Below are 21,151 nucleotides of genomic sequence, written 5' to 3'. Positions count from 1 at the left end.
AAGTAAGGGCTAGCTTCAGGAAGAGCATCCAGTTGCAAAACAATAGCTCAATAATGCATGTGCATAACCCATGTTAGCATAGAAAAACAAAATGTAAAATGAAAAAAAAAAAAAAAAATGAGTGCCTTCGCATGCAGTTTATAAAGAATTCAAATTTAGAGGCTTCTCTTATACTAGCTTGGATGAAAGAAAACTTTAAGAAAATAAAGCAAATCAGTATAAGCAGACACACACACATACATCTCACTTCTAAATATGCGGAGGACCAATTTATTGAATTTAATTAAATTACCTGTTTCCAATCTTACTTAGCCTATTATGATTTGGTTTTAAATCAATAATCATCTTTGAAAAGTTACTGATTACTTCTGATTGAAGGAATATAACTAATTGCAATTTATTACACTCTGGACACTCATAGAAAATTTAGCCCTATATATTGATCTTTAAGGATGGCAAAATCATTAGTGAGTTGGACAAACTGGTTAGTAACATTTCCTCCAGTTCTTTTCATTCTGAGTTCAAATTCCACCAAGGTAGACTTTGCTTTTCATCCTTTCGGGGTTGATAAAATAAGTATCAGTTGAACATTGGAGTCAATGCAACCATCTAACTCCCTCCCCTAAAATTTCAGGCCTTGTGCCTACAGTAGAAAGGATTATTATTATTATTATTATTATGAGGTCATATGGCTTAGTGATTAAGGTGTTGCACTGATGATCTAGCAGTCCTGATTTCGATTCCTAGAATGGGTGGTGTGTTGTGCTCTGGAGCAAAACACTGCATCTCACATTACTCTACAATCATGTTGACACTTGATGTATGGTACACTGTGCATCTGTTGTTCAAACAGTGTTGATTTAAAGGAGGGAGTGAGCTGATGTGTGACATGAATATTCAATCACTATGAACAAATCATTTGTGCAGGTCGTTCAGCAAAAGCTGAATGCTCATATGTCCAGGAGAGACTATCATCATTATTGCTAAGATGGTGCATTGGCAGAATTGTTAGCATACTGAACAAAATGGCTAGTGGCATTTCATCTGTCTTTATGTTCTGGGTTCAAATTCCACCAAGGTCAAGTTTGGATTTTATCCTATTAGGACTGATAAAGTAAATACAAGTTGAGCACTGAGGATAATGTAATCAACTAGCTCACTGCCACACAATTTCAGGCCTTGTTCCTATAGTAGAAAGGATTACTATTATTATTGTTATTATTATTATTAGGCGGTGAGCAGGCAGAATCATTAGCATGCTGGGCAAAATGCATAGCAGTATTTCACCTGTCGCTACGTTCTAAGTTCATATTCCAATGAGGTTGACTTATTCTTTCAGAGTCAATAAATTAAGTACCAGTCAAGTGCTGCAGTCAACATGATCAACTTTCCCCATCCCCCAAAATTTCAAGCCTTGTGCCTATAACAGAAAGGATTAATATTATTATTACTGTAGCAGAGCTGACGTAGTTGTGTGGTTAACATGTCTGCGTTGCAATCATGTTGATGACATTCCTTGATGGCTGAAGATATGTGCATCTCTGATCACAAGTAGAAGTAGTGGGGGAGCATCCTAGCCATGTGTTGGGAGGAATTCTTTGGAGTTTGAATAAATTACCTCTGGAAACGTAAGTGTTTCACTGAACATCCTTAAACAACACTTATTTATGGACCATCCTGCTCTTAAGGTTCCTAAATAAGGATTGTTTAAGGATGTTCAATGAAACACTTATGTTTCCAGAGGTAAATTATTCAAACTCCAAAGAATTCCTCTCAACATATGGCTATGATGCTCCCCAACTACTTTTACTTGTGATCAGAGATGCACATATCATCAGCCACCAAGGGACGTGATCAACTGGTTATGGTCAAACAACTGACAAGCAAATCTGTGGTAATGAGCAGAACATTTGCTATAACCCACCTTTTATACCAAGACAAAATTTTATTATTATTATTATTATTATTATTATTATTATTATTATTATTATCATTATTATTATTATTATTTTTATTATTACTATTATTATTCTTATTAATATTGCAGTATCATATTGAAATCATAAAATTAATAATACTTAAGTAGAATGAGAAAATTTAATCCTCCAAATTCAATTACACCACATCATTTACTCTGCAGATGCTTCTTGATTAACTTTTATAGCAATAAACCACTTTCAAGAAATCTTTGAAATATTTGAAAGTATATGAACAAAGAAAGTAAGAAAAACAATTTAACCATAAGGCATTTGGTCAAAACATCTGTTTGCACCACCTTGGAGCTGTTTTTGGATATAATCTGTTCATACAAATATACAGGCAACAGATCTCAGTTTTACTGGGTGGAAGGGAAAGCAATGATGAGAAAATCAAGCCTAGCAAACAGGGAATGAAAAACCTTAGTGATTCTAGTGAACAAGGGATGCATTGTACACACACCCATATATATATATATATATATATATATATATATATATATATATATAAATAAAACAGTATGGTAAGAAATTGGATATTAATTAGTATCAATTTAATACCAGGGAACAAGCACATTGAAAGAATCAAGGAGATTCAGAAAAAATATCTGAGATCTCAAAGGATTTTTCACTCATTGGTGATGTCCTGTACACAATGCGTAATTTTTATTTTATATATATATATATATATATATATATATATATATATATATATATATACATGTATATAATTTGTAAGTTTGTCGCTACAGATTTTCTATAGAATTCAAAGCCAGTATTGAAAGTTATGATGTTTCATGTAGAAATATGTTTATGTGAATAATGTGATAAAAGAAAAAAAAATCAGTAATGGGTGTATATGCATATTTCAAGAGTTATTGCTCTTTCATCAGCACCACATCCAACCCATTAACCATCCACAAACACGGTATTTAAGTAATGCACTCGTGGATAGTTGATGGGTTAGATGTGGTGCTGATGAAAGAGCAATAACTCTTGAAATATGCATATACATCTATTTCCTATATTTTCAATCACATTGTTTGCATGAATGTATTCCTATACAAAATTTCATAACTTTCAGTGCTAGCTCTGAATGCTTTAGGAAACCTAAACAGATAAGCTTTAAAATGAGAACATCACACTGTTAACATAAAAATGATGCTGATTTGTAAACCTTTAATATACTTGGTAGTATATTATGGTTGCAAAATGAAATATTGTGTCCTTACTATTAATATATACACACACACATATATATATATATATATACATACATACACACAAACCACAGTGGTCTACGTTTAGTATCTATATGACATGTTGATCATAGCAAGTGTAAATTTTTCTGCTTAACATCCATTTTTCCATGGTTGCATCAGTAAGATAATACATTTATTAGAATTGCTTTTTAAATTATTAAAATTTTCATTACAATTCATGAAGTATATACAATAAGTCAATTTAAATATTCCCCCCTGCCCCACCATCTTTATTGCCTTCAGTCAGTGGAATGTGACTATGCTTAGATATCATCTTAAGGGCTTCAGTCAATTAAATTTATGTAAGTACCTCATGAAGCTCTTAGTTTGGTACATATTTCACTGACCTTAGAGTGAGGAAAAAGTAGACCATAGTAGAATTTGAAATCAGAATCTAAAAGATTGTAACCAAACCTCACAAAGTATTTTGTTCAATCAATACTCTACCAATTTTGTTCAATCAATATTCTACCAATTTTTCACAGCTAAAATTAAAGATTTGGCCTGTATAAGTCTTGAAACTACATTTGAAGTACAGGGTGTTCATAAATTATCTTTACAACTTTCTTAATTTATTGTATCAAAGTTGGGCTCCATCAATCAACTTCTTTGTAACCAATGGAGCCACCATGGCTGTTTTGATGTTTCTCATACAAATTTTTTCTTTATGTTTCCCAATAAACTCTGCTGAGTTATCCTTACTTTGTTTCTGAATTTTTTTTAATTGTAAAGGCAATTTACGGACACCCTGTATTAAGATGATGCTTGAACAAATAGAGGTAAGAGGTAAATATTTGATGTCCATTTTCCATGCTGGCGTGGGTTGGATGGCTTAACAGGAACTGGCAAGACAAGGGGCTGCATCAAGTTCCATAGTTGGTTTCTACATCTGGATGCCCCTCCTGATGCTAGCAGTTATATAAAAATTGTTAGAGAAAGAAACCATCATCATCATTCTAATGTCCACTTTTCTATTACTGTATGGGTCAGATGGAATTCAATGATTTTCTATAGCTGGATACCCTTCCTCCTATTCTATCACCAAGTTCTGAACTAAAGTAATATTCTCCTTTGCCTGGAAATGTTTTCATGGAAGACTGGAAATGAAAAATCATGTTTGTATGACAGTGAACTCAAAAACCATCATGTAATATCAGAACAAGGAGACACACACATATATGATGAGCTTCTTTCAGGTTTCATATCCACTTATAAAGCTTTAGTCAGTCCAGGGCTATAGTAAGAGACACTTATCCAAGGTGCCATGCTGTAGAACTGAACCTGAAACCACATGGTTAGGAAGTGAACTACTTAATAAACACAGCCATGCCTGCACTTAATCTCACAGCTAAATATCAATTTCTCTCCCTAATCATTCAGCTATGCAAGTGAAGTGAGATTAGTCTCTGTATTTGCTACTGTCAACTAAATCAGCTGAAGTCATTTGTCTTGGCCAGGGAGGAGTGGAGAACGAATTATCACAATGTGTGAATTGAGGACATTGTGATCAATTGTCTGGCATCTTAACTGGAAAGCCAGAGTTAAGTCAAGTAACAACAACAATATCTCATAACTCTATGTCTCTGTAAGTCATTTTCTTCATAGGTGTAATCAGTAACATGTAAGCAATATAATTCATCATCAGTATAATTCATCTCACTGAGCCAATGACCCAAAACCTACAGGTATTGAACATAATTCTGCGACATTCTAGCTGCTTTGTCAATTTGACTAAGAAGCCAACTCTAGAAAATCTAAACAATAGAAAAATAAATACAGAAGGCCTTTCAAGCCAAGTGAAATCATAGTCGTGGCTGATGCTGGTGTCACATAACTGGCACCCATGCTGTTGGCACATAAAAAGCACCCATTACACCCTTGGAGTGGTTGGTGTTAGGAAGGGCATCCAGCTGTAGAAACCAATCCAAATTAGATTGGAACCTGGCAAGCCCTACAGCTAACCAGTTTCAGTCAAACCATTTAACCCATGTCAGCATGGAAAGCAGACACTAAATGATGATGGTGATGATGATAATGATGATGACAGGTGCAACATTGATTTTCCAGAACCATTAGTTGCAAAGCCTGTCCAGATTACTGACTTTTCAGAATCAGGGGGTGGTTACCTTTAAATTAAACAACATTCAATTTACCTGAGTAATTAAATGAAATACAGGTACATTTGTGTAAATGATTCAAGTTTATTAATATTGTCTTGTGCAAGGTATTATGAATCAGGGCCACACAGTAACCTAGTTTGGCGGCCGCAGGAATTTCAAGTTCTTGTTGGTAAATTGGTATGGAGTATAAGAGGTTCTGGTTTATCAGTGCCTAGAAAGTTGGTGTTGTACCTGTATTTAGCTCAATTAACATTGATGTGTCACTAAAGAAACCGAGAATTTTTTCTTTCTTTCTTTCTTTTCTTTTCTTTTTTTCTTAAGATCATAATCAATCTTTTCAAAGCTTTTAGGACAGGTGAGAAGAAGGGAGGAAGTTAGTAGTGAACTGAAGCTTTGACCCGAATGAAATGTTTACAGTAGAAAGTATCCGGAGACCAGGTAGTTTTTAACACCACCACATAATCATTGGCTACCTTTAGCAGCATCCACTCTGCTACAAACATTCAGGCCAGCATCCCTGTTTAAGGTTACCTTCCTCATTCTCTCTTAGCAGTTTCAGAGGCTGTATAAAGGGTCATGGACACTACTGGTCAAATAGATAGAACAACAAAAACAACAAATATTCACCCCCAAAATAAATATATTATGTTGATGGAGAACTTACCTAGTACGGTAAGACGAGCTGATGCTCTGACAGTGGGGTAGTTTGATTTCACTACACATTCATAGATGCCACTGTCGGCTGTAGTAGGATTTTTAATATTTAATTTCCGTTTATATTTTGATAGAATGTATTTAGGCCCAGTAAGTAAGATACTTTCGTTTTTCACTTTTCGGAACCATGAGATGTTATATTTTAATGGTCTGAAAATAAAACAAAAACAGATATAATATGTATATATCATCATCGTTTAACGTCTATCTTTCATGCTATAATATATATATATTATAATATATATATAACATAATAAATATATATAATATAATAAATATATATAATTATATAATATATATAATAATATATATATAATAATATATATATAATATATATATATGTATAATAATATTATATATATATAATATAATAATATAATATATATATATATATAATATAATAATATAGTATATATAATATAATATATAATAATATAGTATATATATATATATATATATATATCAATACACACACAAACACACATACATAGATACATACAAAATTTCCATGCGGGTATAGAAAAGTGGACAGTGAAATAATGATGAATATATGTATGTATGTGCATGTGTTTATATAAGTGTGCTTGTGAGTGTTCATATGCGTGTGTGTGTGTGTGTGTGTGTGTGTGTCTGTGTGTTTCTCTCTGTCTGTCTCTCTCTCTCTCTATATATATATATGAATGTATGTATGTGTGTGTGTGTGTGTGTGTGTGTGTGTGTGTGTACAAGATGTAAAAAAAAAAGGTAAAAATCATAGTTTAGAACAATATATATAAAAAATAAAAGAAGAAGAATGAAAAACTACAAAGCATAGAAAATGATTGAACACATATAACACAGCATATAAATTAATAACTTCAATATATGTAAATATATTTAGTCTGTTTCAAACAGAATTCCATAAGATGTCTGTCTACATCAAGGAAAGAAAAGCACTCATGAGTTATATCGGAGTTGTTCATAGATCTAATAGAAATCAAAAATCTTGATTCTTTCTGGCTGATAAATGTAAGTATTATTTTAATATAGTCTTATAAAACACTCCAAATATGAACTTATCTCTTTCACACAAAATGAACAATTACAAATAAAATGGGAAAACTGCAAAGTTGAGATAAACTGAAGAGAAAACAAAAACTGAAGTGGACTCCAATTTCATTGTAGTAATTTTGTTGCTATTTGTACAACATTTATATCAGTATACCAGTGCGTTACTCTTTTAAGAAGTTTGCTTCTTCATTGTTATTCAGGGTTCCGGTTCCACTAGTGTAGCTAGAGGGAGGTGAAGAGGGTGGTCAACACCAGGCAGCACCACATTTAGGTCTGCTGTAGGCAATAAGTATTTCTGTTGGGGGCAGCAAACTGAAGGGCCACCCCAGGCAGCACCACATTTAGGTCTGCTGTAGGCAATAAGTATTTCTGTTGGGGGCAGCAAACTGAAGGGCCACCCCAGGCAGCAGCACATTTAGGTCTGCTGTAGGCAATAAGTATTTCTGTTGGGGGCAGCAAACTGAAGGGCCACCCCAGGCAGCACCACGTTTAGGTCTGCTGTAGGCAATAAGTATTTCTGTTGGGGGCAGCAAACTGAAGGGCCACCCCAGGTAGCAGCACATTTAGGTCTGCTGTAGGCAATAAGTATTTCTGTTGGGGGCAGCAAACTGAAGGGCCACCCCAGGCAGCACCACATTTAGGTCTGCTGTAGGCAATAAGTATTTCTGTTGGGGGCAGCAAACTGAAGGGCCACCCCAAGCAGCACACGCTCTAGCCACACTAGCATCCAGTTCACTTCCACAGTGCAGTACATTGGGCAAATGTATTTTACAGAAGTCCATGGTGTGTGTGTGTGTGTGTGTGTGTGTGTGTGTGTGTGTGTGTGTGTGCGTGTGTGTGTGCATGTGTATATATATGTGTATATGCATGTGTATGTGTATCTTCATCGTAATTTCATGCCTACTTTGCATGTTGGCATGTTTTGTGTGTTGGGACAAGATCTAAAATGTTTGGATGATCATATTCTTCTTCCAGTGTCTCAGTTTGGGTGTGGTTTCTTTGACCAGATGGCCTTCCTAAAGTCAACCATTTTACCAAGCATACTAGATGCCTTTTAATTTTATGGAACTTGTACCAATGAAGTTATTGTGTAACTCACAACCCCTCAACTGAGAGGGAATATAATAACAAAGGTGTTGAGAGGTTTAAGTGTGATAGAGAAGACAGGAACAAGTTTGATGTAGTGAAGACACATAGCTAACATGTGTATGCATATACATATGTGTTTACATATATGATGTGTCTGTGTGATTCTTTGTGCGTGTATGTATTTGTATATATACACTGGTGTGTGTACTGATGTTTTTGCATATACATATGTACTTATAGGTAGTCGTGTTTGTGTGTTTATATATATATATACACGCACACACACACGTGTGTGTGTGAGTACATGTCTGTATGTGTGTGTATGTATGGCGTGTATGTATCTATATATACATGCACACGTGTATATATATATATATATACACACATGTATATGAGTATGCATATAAATGAATAGGAAAAATCTTTGTGATGTATATGTGTGTATACACATGTGTGTGTGTGAATAGTCATTTTCTCATTTTTACATATATATGTGTGAGTACAAGTGTGTATTAATAATATATATATTTGCATGTGTATATATGTATAGAATTATATATATATATATATATATATATATATATATATATACACACACACACACACACAAACACATACTTTGTTATATATATATATATATATATATATATATGTGACTATATCCATATGTGTGCTGCTACTAAACAGACACTTTATGGCACCATTTCGAACTAAAACTGACCAACTTAGAATTTTATTGTTGATCTACTTCTTTCTCCTTTCCCCTTATCTGTGTATGTCTACATAGATATATATGTGTGTGGGTGTGTGTGTGTGAAAGAGTGTGCTTGTATTTCAACAGTCTTATCTGCACAGTGTATAACAAGCTCTATCAGTTTGAAAACTGCTTGTAAATGAGAAACTCACAACAAATTCATGATTTGTAAATATCTAATTATTAAAGTGGAAAAATTATCAGAAAAGCAATTTCTATTATTTTTTTTCAAATATACATATCTTCTTCTAGTCAGGTGTTGCACTATGCGATGCTATGGTCATCACGATGTCTTGCCATCTTCTCTTGTCCTCTACCCTATGGACAGCTGAGAATAAAGACAATCCTGTGGCTGCGATGTCTTTCAGCCAAGAAGTGGGTGGTCTGCCTCTTTTACGTCTGCCGTTCACTTTGCCAGTTATGATCATTCGCTCAAGTCCACCCCGGCGCATGACGTAGCCAAAGAACCATAGCTTCCTCTTCATGATGTTTTGCCGAAGTGTCATCTCGCAACAGAGCTTTTCTTGTACCCAGTTGTTTGTCCTTCTTTCCGTCCACGACACACTAAGGATTCTGCGGTAACACCACATTTCAAAAGCGCTCACTCTTTTCTCGTCTGCCTTCAACATTGTCCATGACTCGCAGCCGTACATCACAACAGAGAAAGCGGCAGACCGAAATAACCTTATCTTCAGCAGCATTGACACGCCATGACTCTCCCAGATGTTCTCTGTATCTCTGGTGTGTTTGATTCACTGGTGCTGATTGTGGATCTCAAGTACACAAAATCATCCACTTCCTGAATCATCTCTCCGTATGCTTGTTATTGTGCTTGTCCTCTCCTACTGCTTGACAACTGGTGTTGGATGTATTTATTTCCCCCAAACTTATTAGTTTAGCAAAAGTGACCAATAGAATATATACCAGACTGAAATAACAACTAGGGTCTATATGGTCAACTAGAAACCTTGTCTGTGAAGAAAGTTCTTAAATATAGCTGCAGTCTGATATTTGAACTCAGTCATCACTCCATGCCAACAAGCATCTTAATATCTGTTGGCATGGGTTGTACAGGTCATTCAAAGTCCCTTGGTCTTCTACAACTACAGTTAATTTGAACTGTTAGTGGATGGCAATTTTTCTTTTTCCCAGCACTCATTGTTCATTCCTATCACATTTCTCAATCATCTCTCCTGCTTACATGGTGAGGATTTTAAAGCCTACTTTCATTCTCTCAGCACATATGTGTTCTGTTGCACTCTTCTACTTGGTCACATATAAACTGTCCAAAGATATTACTTCAGATACCAGTGTTCCAGAAGATAACTGAAAATATACAGGTGGGGGTGTTGGGATAGCAATCATTTCATTGCAAAAGAATGACCATTGTATAAGTGCTACACTCACCTCGCATGACCTCTCATGTGACACCCTTCAACACTCCGAACAGGAAATAAGAAAAACATTATACTGCAAGAAAACATATCATTTGGAGTCCTGTTGATGTACAATTCTTTCAGACTTGATTTATCTTTAGTTTACTGCCTATGCTAAAATTTTCAGAATCATGCCTAGACTGCATTCCTTCAGTTTCATTAACTGTCAGTTAAAGCTAACTTTATCATCAATATCCTAAAATCCAACAACCACAGTCACTCCCCTACTCTTCCTACTTCTTCTCTATCTTTCCATCGTCTTCACTTACTTCATTATCACCTCCACTTCCAAGGCTTTAACATCTGTTTTCTTTTATTTCAACATATTTCCATCATTTCTTCCAATACTAACCGTTGTTACACAAATGGTTTGCCATTCCCACATTCCTTTTCATGACTGGTTCAATCCATAAAATATCTATTATTAGGTGAGAGTCAACTTTAGAATAAGAATTGCACAAGAAACCTTACATGCTTCAATGAAATCAATCAGTCGAAATGTCAGCAAATCCATCTAAGTGATACTCTTAAAAGTGTGCAAATGTTTTATGTGTACAACAAACAAGACACTAGTTGAAGAAAAACAAAAACAAAAAAAAAACACTTAAAGAGAAAGAAAATAGAAAACTTTCAGGTTACCTAGCATTGACGATACAGATAAATTGAGTGATTTCATTGTTGTTAGTAGTTGTATCAACGGGAGGAACAACAATTGTTGGAGCAATTCTTTCTATATTTCTAGGATCTGAAAATTAGTCAATATTAACATTAAAAGTCATTAATTTTATCATTAATTTCATTTAAAATATATTTTTTTTTATGTTCTAGAAGAGCTATTTTCTTATAAAAAGAAAAAACAAAAGGAGAAAATTTTTTTGAAAACTGCTTCATACATAAGAAAATAAAACCAACAAAAAGATTTTAAATATTTTTCAAATATAATTTAAGAGAAAAACAAGTTACAGTGACTATTATCAAATAATTGAATAGAAATAAAATCAGGCAAATAACACCACCACCAACACCACCGCCAAGAAAAACACAGAGGAAAAAATGCTTTTACTTGAAGATTGTTTCTTTTGACTTTTTGTTTTTAATATGCAGATCTTATTTTATTTTTATTTCTTGAGCATTGAAGTAGGAATGGTTTTGTTGATAAAACTAAAACAATCAACAGCTTGATAAAAAGAAACATCATTGAAATGACAACTTTATATATATTTATAATAGAATCACAATTAGCCTAGTTGATGGTTCATCTTCTATTGCTAACATTGTATTATGTCTCAGCAAAGATATATATATTTCCAACTGGTCAAACTAGCAAAAAATTAGTATAGTGTGGAAGTATATAGCTCATTAGTGTGAGCAGTAGAAACAAAATAACTGATGGTTTCAATAGTTCACAGTATTGAACTCCTAATCATTAGTTACGGGTGTAGAAATGTCGTTGAAAAGAAACTAATATTGGACTTCCACTTAAAAGTATTAATGAATTCATTTGCTCTAGCACTCCCTCTTTATGAATGAGAAATAAAAATAGAGTTTGCATTCATATAAGTCTTCTTTCTTCATCATAGTGCTGCAAGTGTTTAAAAGTTTAAAGCTATTTTAATTTTATTACTAACCATACAGTTTGACTGCCTCTGTTTTAACTTTTATAAGCTTCCCTTATGAGAAACAATGATATAACTCTCTCTTGCTCAGCGTGTCATGCCTACATGTGTTGGTGATCCTGAAATTTTATGCCTTTTTGTCCTGTTGGGTTGCTTTTTCTGGTAGCCATCTCTCTGTCTTCCCTAGCTCCTTCTTCCTTCCAGTTACCTAGTTGTCATCATCTACTCGAGGCTGCTTTTTTCCCCACCTTCAATATATAATCTCCAATGAACTGAGCCTGTTTTCTTCTTACATTGTTGAAAAGCTTTCTGGTGGCCTTTGCTTCTCTAAGGACCTCACTGTTTATCAGTTTATCAGTAAAAGTCACCTTCATCATTCTTTTAAGGAACTATGTGATTGTAATTATAATAAGGCTTTGAACTTGTTAGTTGATGTTTCAAGTCATTCAAATTTATGTAAAGATGGGGTCCATGTACCTTCAAAAGACCTTTTTTCTTACAATTATTGATAGCCTTTCAGTTAGCAATATATGATTGACCTCATCAAAAGCAACACTGGCCTATCTAATCCTTGACTTATTTCTTTCCAATCTGATGTAATGATGATTCCCAAATATTTAAAACTATTAACTTATCTCAAGAGTGTTCCATTAATTATTATATTGTAAATTTACAGGATTTTTGAGATTAATATTGTCTGTATCTCTCTTATTTGCTTATTTTTTGAAGATCTGGATCCATATTTTTACTCTCTTCATTAATCGTACTAAGTAATGTTTAAATATCTTTACTTGTTGTGACAATGAAGACTGTGTCATCTGCATAATGGATATTATCAATACTTTGTTCTGTTATGTCTATACCTGGTATACAACATAACTTATAACATTCCTAATTATACTTTAAGGTGGTGAATTGGCAGATTAGTTGCAGCATTGGATAGAATGTCTAGTGGTACTAATTAAGGCTTAATGTACTCTGAGTTCAAATTGCACTAAAGTCAGCTTAGTCATTCATCCATACATGATTGATAAATTAAGTGCAGCTCAGTAGTGGAGTCATTTCTTCTTTTCTCTCTCTCTATATTGTACCTGTAATTAAAGGTCCAGCCTTATCACAGCCTTATGATTATTTTATCCTAGAAGAATGTTAAAGGGACATGTAACTGGAATATTCAACCACTTACAAGTTAATTTTACAAATAGGAATTCACATGATCAAGTAATGAATGCTCATCACATAAACCAACAGAGAAACAGCCATTAGTTCTTTATAATTAACATAATGATGTATTTTAGGAAAGGCTTCCATTTTTTGTTGAATTCTCTCAAGGCATAAATATAATTTGCAATGAAATTTTTATCAAATTTTCCTATCTAATATTGTGATGGTTCCAAAATATTTAAACTATCAACTCATCCTAAGGGTGTTCCATTAATTTTTATGTTGCTCCACCTCCATCAACCATACTGATATTGTTAGAGGCAGACTTATGAGGAGAGACATTCTGTCTTTGACTATTTGTTCTTATCATCCAGACATACAATAACTCAAGAGTCTCCAGTTTAAGTTGACAGGAGGGATTTGAGAGTTTGGTTAATGTCGCTGCAACACCAAATGACCACATTAGCTTATCTACCGACCTACATAGGCCAGTCTGCTAGCAAGTATATTAACATTCTTGATACTCTAATACATAACATGTTAAGAGAGTGAAACCATGTGATTTTCCAGCTTCTCATTGAAAGAATCATTAAAATATGGTTCCATTCTATTTCATATATGTTGTTCTATGTGAAAACAATTCCTATTACAGTTAAATGCCTTTTTATGACTAACCACACTCAGATAAACTGGAACAAGAAGAGATTGCTAAGAAGAAAAGTTATAAACTTTGAAATTATGACAATGTGGCTGGTTTCCTAGTACTACACATTTTTATGCTTAATTTTCAAAATGACTAAGAATTATGAGAGGTTTAGTGAAATAACTAAAGTTGAACACAACAAGACTAGACTAATGTATGTCTCTTGAAATCTATTATCCTCTCTCTGTGTTTGTTGACATGCAAGCTACATGGTGACCTCAACAGTGCCAGTGACAGGAAAACAGCACCCAGTACACACTGTCAAGTGGTTGGCATTAGGAAGGGTATCCAGCCATAGAAACCATGTCAAAGCAGACAGTGATGCAGTCCTTGACTCATTGGATTCTTGTCAAACCATCCAACTCATGCCAGAATGGAACATAGATGTTAGATGATGATTATGAAATTTCTCTTCAAGATCAGAATTTAAGTTCTGAATACTTAAATAAAAGCATTCTTGGAAGAATTGGAGTTGAAAAAAGTTATGGTACAACAACAAAAATAAATAAATAAATAAATAAAACAAAAAGAGATGACAAGGAAGAAAAATAAAAATGTAACATGACAACAATTAACAAAGATAATTTCTTACTTGTAATGAAAATAGTGAAAGATTCACTGGAAACTGGTTCATCTAGCGTGTTGTTGGCTCTGACATGGAAGGTCCTGCCATCATCATGAGGAGACAAATTCAATAAGACTAATGAATGGTTTACAGTAAAGTCATAACGTTTACTTTCAGCTTTTAAGCTTTTTGTCCCATTGAACCACGTTATTTCAGGAAAAGGCACACTTTCTATAGGAGGTACAGGTAAAATAATGGCGTCTCCAACATTAGCCCTGATTGTTTGAGGTATTGAGGTCATATCAAAAGAGCTGATATCTACAAGCAAAGATGTGAGAAAAGATATAAATCAATAAGTAAATAGATAATAATAACAATAACAATAATAATGCATTATTTACTTTTGACGGATATTTGTCCTCATCTCGTTTGTTGTTAACACAACATTTCGGCTGATATACCCTCCAGCCTTCATCAGGTGTCTTGGGGAAATTTTGAACCTGGATTCTCATTCCTGAGATATTTTTCAATGTCATTATTATTATTATTCAGGTCACAGCCTGGAATTGAACTTGAGCATATGGCATAGTGGCTACTAACCCTAAGATAAGATTCCAAGTTTGATACCAGGCAGTGACCTGAATAATAATAATAATAATAATAATAATAATAATAATAATAATAATAATAATAATAATAATAATGATGATGATGATGATGACATTGAAAAAATACCTCAGGAATGAGAACCCAGGTTTGAAATTTTCTCCAGACACCTGATGAAGGCTGGTGGGTATATCAGCCGAAACATGTTAACAACAAACAAGATGAGGACAAATATCCGTCAAATGTAAATAATGTACATAATTCCTCATCTCTTAAATATTAATTAATAATGATTTCTGTATTAATAATAATGATTTCAAATTTTGGCACAAGGCCAACAAGTTTGCCTTGGTGATGGATTACGTAAGCTATGTTTACTTTAGTGATGGATTGTGTCAATCGTATACAAGTAAAGAACTCTTCTCTCTATATCTATATAACTTCTGTTGAGTTACTTCAGTTCTATATAAACTAAAAAATGAATTAGACTGACATGTTTATTTTGAACCTGTGGAAGGCACACGAGATGCAGAAATATAGTTCAACTACAAATAAACAACTGTTGCTTTTGAGTAACGCTTTTCGTCATTAAGTTTGCCTTGGTGATGGATTACGTCAGCTATGTTTATCTTAGTGATGGATTATGTCAATCGTATACAAGTAAAGAACTCTTCTCTCTATATAATAATAATAATAATGATAATAATAATAATTCTTTCTACTATAGGCACAAGGCCTGGATTTTGTGGGGAGGAGGACAGTCAATCACATTGACTCCAGTACTCCACTGGTACTTGATTTATTGAACCTCAAAGGATGAAAGGCAAAATCGACCTCAGCAGAATTTTAACACAGAATGTTGTGACAGACGAAATACTGCTAAGCATTTTGTCTGGCATGCTAATGATTCTGCCAGTTTGGTGCCTGAATAATAATAATAATAATAATAATAATAATCCTTTCTACTAAAGGCACAAGGCCTGACATTTTGGGGGAGGGGACTAGTCAATTACACTGACCCCAGTGTTTCACTGGTACTTGATTTATTGAGCCCCGAAAGGATGAAAGACAAAGTTGACCTCAGCGGAATTTGAACTCAGAATGTAAAGACAGGCAAAATACCGCTAAGAATTTTGCTCAGAATACTAATGATTCTGCTAGTTTGCTGCCTTTAATGGGAACTAGAGCAATGTGAAATGAAGTGTTTTGCTCAAAAACACAATGCACCACCCAGTCAGGGAATTGAACTCATACTCTAACAATCATGAGTGCAACAGCCTAACCATTAGGCCATGCGCTTTCACAATAATAGTAATAATAATAATATTGTAGCCCAATATAAGGAATTTTTCTTTTCCAACAGTCTAATCTGTTCTGTGTATGTGAAATAATAATAATAATAATAATGATTATTATTATTATTATTATTATTATTATTATTATTATTATTATTATTATTCTACTTGATAAAATGATAAAAAGGAAAGCATTCAAGTGTTCAGTCCTTTTCTACAAACAGCTATTTGTGATATTGAATGAATTTATAACTTTGCAGAATTGTTTTGGCATTTTGTTTTCACCAAGGCAGGTTTATTGTTGATTAACTCAATATTATATTTTAAATTGATGCCAAAGAATGAAGATTTGATTCAAACAGGATTTAAACTTGAAAAATCACAAGGCATAAAAAAACGCAAAGTCAAGCTCAAATAAAATTAAAGAAATTTCAAGTGATAACAACTACAAATTTGAGTTTAAAACTTCAATGGAAAAGGTGAAACTGTCTGTAAACTGAATTATTGCAATTGTAGCTTTCATGAGATATTAGTGTCATCCAAGTTCTTTCATTAAAAGTTATAAACAGCTGTAAGGATTCCTTAAATAATGATAATGGTGGGGCCAAAGCAAGAATGACTTAATCTATATAGATCTTTTTATGGAACTATTATAATTACTTGGTCAAGTTTCTGGTAATTTGTAAAAGTCTAACAGTTTTATTGACTCGAAATGTTAAGAATATCAAATGTTGAACAATGTGTTTAATGTTTTGTGTTTGGAACTATAGAATTACAATAAATATAAAATTTTTCTGAAGAACGAATTTCTTCTTTTTTCTTTTAAAAACTTTTTGATATCAGTAAGCAAAGCAAAAAGAATAGGAAATATTAAAATCTGTAAAAATTTGCTTTAAAGTTTTATATATATCTGTATTTATTTACTTATTTATTTATTTATTTATGTTTTCTACAAGTAACTTTCAGAATGTATTCTGTTGCTGAAGATTATATAATTTTTGTAGGCCGTGGCTTATCCAATTGATAAGCTTGTCAAGAAAAAGTTCATGGACAAAAAGATAATGGGTTTAAACATACCAACAAGATTTATTACTATAATAGCAGAAACTAGAGAAAAAAATATATAGCTGCTGTTCTATTTTTTGTAAGATACAACTTTATTTAGATAATTCCAGCTAAGAACTCTTTTAATACACTTCCTTTTACAAGTTACAATGCAAATAAAGCACACACAAAAATACTCGAGCAATTTCATAAATGTTTATGAGAAGAAATATAGTTGAATTGATTCAACGTGAATGTGTCCCCAATACTTATTTGATCAGCTCTTAAGGGATGAAAGCCAAAGTTAATCTGTGTGGAATTTGAAACTAAAACAAAGAGACCACAATAGCAGTACTCTAATATCACAATCATGTGCAAAACTATTTAATTATTAACCCATTAACATTTAAACTAGCCATATCTGGCTCGAATATTTTATCTATTTTATGCTCAACCCAGCCAGATCAAACCTCTCACACCAACCTGCAATGTCGTTCTAACAATGCAAAAATCACATTGTTGAACTCTCAAAGCTACAAGATAATACATGATTAATTTAAAACAGTGTGAATAAATAAGCTTTACATTTGTAGAGAAACAATAGAGTATTAGAAGGAAAAAAAACTGCAAAAGCCATTGATTAATATTGTTTTAACCTTAGCAGATAATTTATTTCAAGTTAATGTTTTGATGCTGATATTAACTTTACTGTTTTTTTTTTCATGCATTTGGCACCCCCAGAATACTCTGCAAGCCTTTCAAGGCTGAGATAAGGTTTATGCAACTGATGTTCTATTAAAAGTATTGCAGTTGAACAGCCCCAAACAAGATATGAACTGGAAAAAAATTCCAAATGTCCAACGTTCTAGGGAGAAAGAATTGGGTATAATGATTAGTGTGGAGATGAGGGAATTGCATGCATCAAGAATACTAAGAAGGAATATGAGTGAATGAGGATGATGACGGTGTGAGACCTGCCAGCTCTAAGGAGCAGAAGCCAGTATAGTAGCAAAACAAGTGGACCAGAGACTTGAGTATACCCTTTTATGATTGAATTCTAATTAGTTAAATGGCTCTTCCCTAGTTGTGGTTCAGGATATCTGTGTGTAGAAGCAGCACCATTCTAGAAGCAGGAGCAATATTCCACTGTGAGCATTTTGATCATTGTAAAATGTAAAAGCCAACAGGAACTAAAATATTTTTCTGGTTCTGAAGTAAAAGGATTGTCACAAATATGTGGTTCTAGCTAAGCCAAAAATGTGCTTCCAGCAGGAGGGATCCTCAGTGATAGTAAGGCCCAACATTTAGAGTGACTACGAGGGCTCTAACTGAGTGCTGTTCATGTTTAGTCATAGAGTGATAGCATTTTCTTGATATGAGTAGAGCTTGAGAGTTTTTTTTTTGTTTTTGGTGCTGAAAAAATCATGACTGGTATGGCCTCACTGAAAGATTCTTTCAAGGTCTCTCTTTATGGAATCAGTGCAGGTTTGGTATGTGGTGTCTAGCCTGCATGTGGATGATGCATGGTTGGGGGATGTTAGGGAGGAATGAAGAGCCATTTCATCAATGTAAGAGTGGGTACAGGTATCTGTAGTACAAATAGGTCATTGATGGATAGATGATAGAGAGTGGTGGACAAAACTAAAAGGACAACTACAGTTGATTGAGAGTAGGGCAGAAAGAGCTCTATCAACACATGCTGTAATGGTATGATCAGATAGGAAACTATGAATCTCAGGGATGAGAGGTAAGTGAAGCCCATAGGCAGAAAATTTTGAGAGAGAATACACATGTTAGACATGGTTGAAAGCTTTGCTAGTGTCAAGGACAAAAAACACTGGTGAAGGCAATCTTCCAATCTTCCCTACAGTGAGATCCCACAGGTGAGTGACATAAAAATATAAGTCACTGGTAGAATTGGCTCTGCAGAAGTCATTCTGGTCATCATTGAGGATAGAGATTCAAGGCAATGGAGAAGGTTATTGTTGATAGCTGTCTCCATTTCCTTAGAAATGTTGGTAGTGAGAGCAAGTGAACATTAATTAGTTGGGCCAAAAGTGTTGCCTTTCTTTGTAATGAGACACACTGAAGCCTGCTTCCAAGTGCCAGGGTACAACCCTGGAGAGAGTAAGAGATTGAAAAGTTTAGTGAGTAGAGAAGCATGTCCTAGGGAGTCTAATGGAAGGAACATTCTCCAAACAGCTTTATTTACCTACGACAATAAGTAGACAACTTAGTAGTCTCTTATTTGTTTCAGCCATTCGACTGCGGCCATACTAGAGCACCACTTTGAAGGATTTATATTTTAAGCCTAGTACTTCTATCATCTCTCTTGCTGAACTGCCAAGTTACAGGGATGTAAACACATCAACACGGATTGTCATGTTGGGGGGGGGGGGGACAAATACAGTCACACAGATATATATATATATATATATATATATATATATATATATATATATACACACATCCAAATGCTTGTTGTCAAGTGGTGATGGGGAAACAAACACAGACACAAAGACACATACCCACATATACATACATATATATACATACATATATATATATATATATATATATATATATATATATATATATATATATACATATATATATATATATATATATATATATATATATATATATATATATATATATATATATATATATATATATATATATATATATGATGGGCTTCTTTCAGGTTCCATCTACCAGATCCACTCACAATACTTTGGTTGGCCTTAGGCTATAGTAGAAGACACTTGCCCAAGGTGCCACACAGTGGAACTGAACTGGAACCATGCGGTTGGGAAGTAAGCTTCTTACCATACAACTACACCTGTACTTATCTTTATTCCATAACTTTGACAGATATAGTGAATATACACTCATATATTCAGACAAGTGTTCCTATCTTGTTTGTAATAGTCGTAATGTTTTGGCCATTGATCCCCACTACTTTCTTCATGGATCTCTTGCATTTGTGAAGATTCTCGAAATTTTGGGCCAAATTTTTTTTTGTTAATCCAGTTATTTTTTTTTTCTACATATGATGTCAGGATAATGGGAGATAGTGAATATAAGCATTAGAGTGCATTCATTCTAAACATATATACTCTGATTGAAATGAAAGCAAGCAAGCATCAACACAAGTAAGAGAATATTCTTGTACTGACAATGGAGAAAGGGTTTTGATCGAAATTCTTAGAATGTCACCAAACAGAACAGTTCCCTGAAGAAAGCTGATAAGTACAATGGCCAAAATGTTGTGACAAAAACAGCCAAGATGAAGACACTAATTCAATATAACTATTTAATAATAATTTCCATCTTTCTCTATCTCAGAAGTCCATGAAGATATAAGGTACACTCTATGCTTCACTGAATCTCATAGAAAGATGAAAATATGTTAAGAGTTGTCTTCTGTGCATGCTAAATGAAACATTATTAGCACTGAATTGTAGTTTTCCTCACAGTGTAACTACTTCTAGTTTACTTTTTAATGCTCCCTGCATTAAAAATGTTAATACTAAATTTACTGTTATAGCCAGTTTAAGCTTATGGTAGATCTCTCTTTATGTGCCATACTGAAGATTCCTGACTTTCATAGGGAAACTTACAGCAATATTCCTTATTGCCTTCTGCTAGTTTATGTCATTTAATCTGCTGGATTCCTGCTCTTCTGAGTTTGCCTTTGAGTCACAGGGCCTATTCAATCTTTGGGCAGGGGAACTGGCTCACATGATATTAGGCT

The 21,151-nt window shown here is 33.8% G+C and overlaps 1 protein-coding gene across 8 annotated transcripts in view; it reads right to left on the bottom strand.

Annotated features, from left to right (window-relative positions):
- Positions 1-21,151, bottom strand: part of LOC106871456 (protein sidekick-1) — a 589,083-nt gene that overhangs the window by 276,720 nt on the left and 291,212 nt on the right. For all 8 annotated transcript variants that reach the window (XM_089352508.1, XM_089352475.1, XM_089352495.1 and 5 more), the window contains 3 exons: positions 14,477-14,767; positions 11,041-11,146; positions 6,023-6,222 (listed from right to left, as the gene is read on the bottom strand). In XM_089352508.1, coding sequence (XP_089208634.1) covers positions 6,023-6,222; positions 11,041-11,146; positions 14,477-14,767 — 597 coding nt within the window. The remainder of the gene's footprint in view (positions 1-6,022; positions 6,223-11,040; positions 11,147-14,476; positions 14,768-21,151) is intronic.

This window comes from Octopus bimaculoides, chromosome 1 (genome assembly GCF_046866305.1).
Source record: "Octopus bimaculoides isolate indiv1 chromosome 1, ASM4686630v1, whole genome shotgun sequence".
NCBI lineage: Eukaryota > Metazoa > Mollusca > Cephalopoda > Octopoda > Octopodidae > Octopus > Octopus bimaculoides.
Note: the sequence above shows the minus strand (reverse complement) of the source record. Positions and strands in the feature narration are given on the sequence as shown.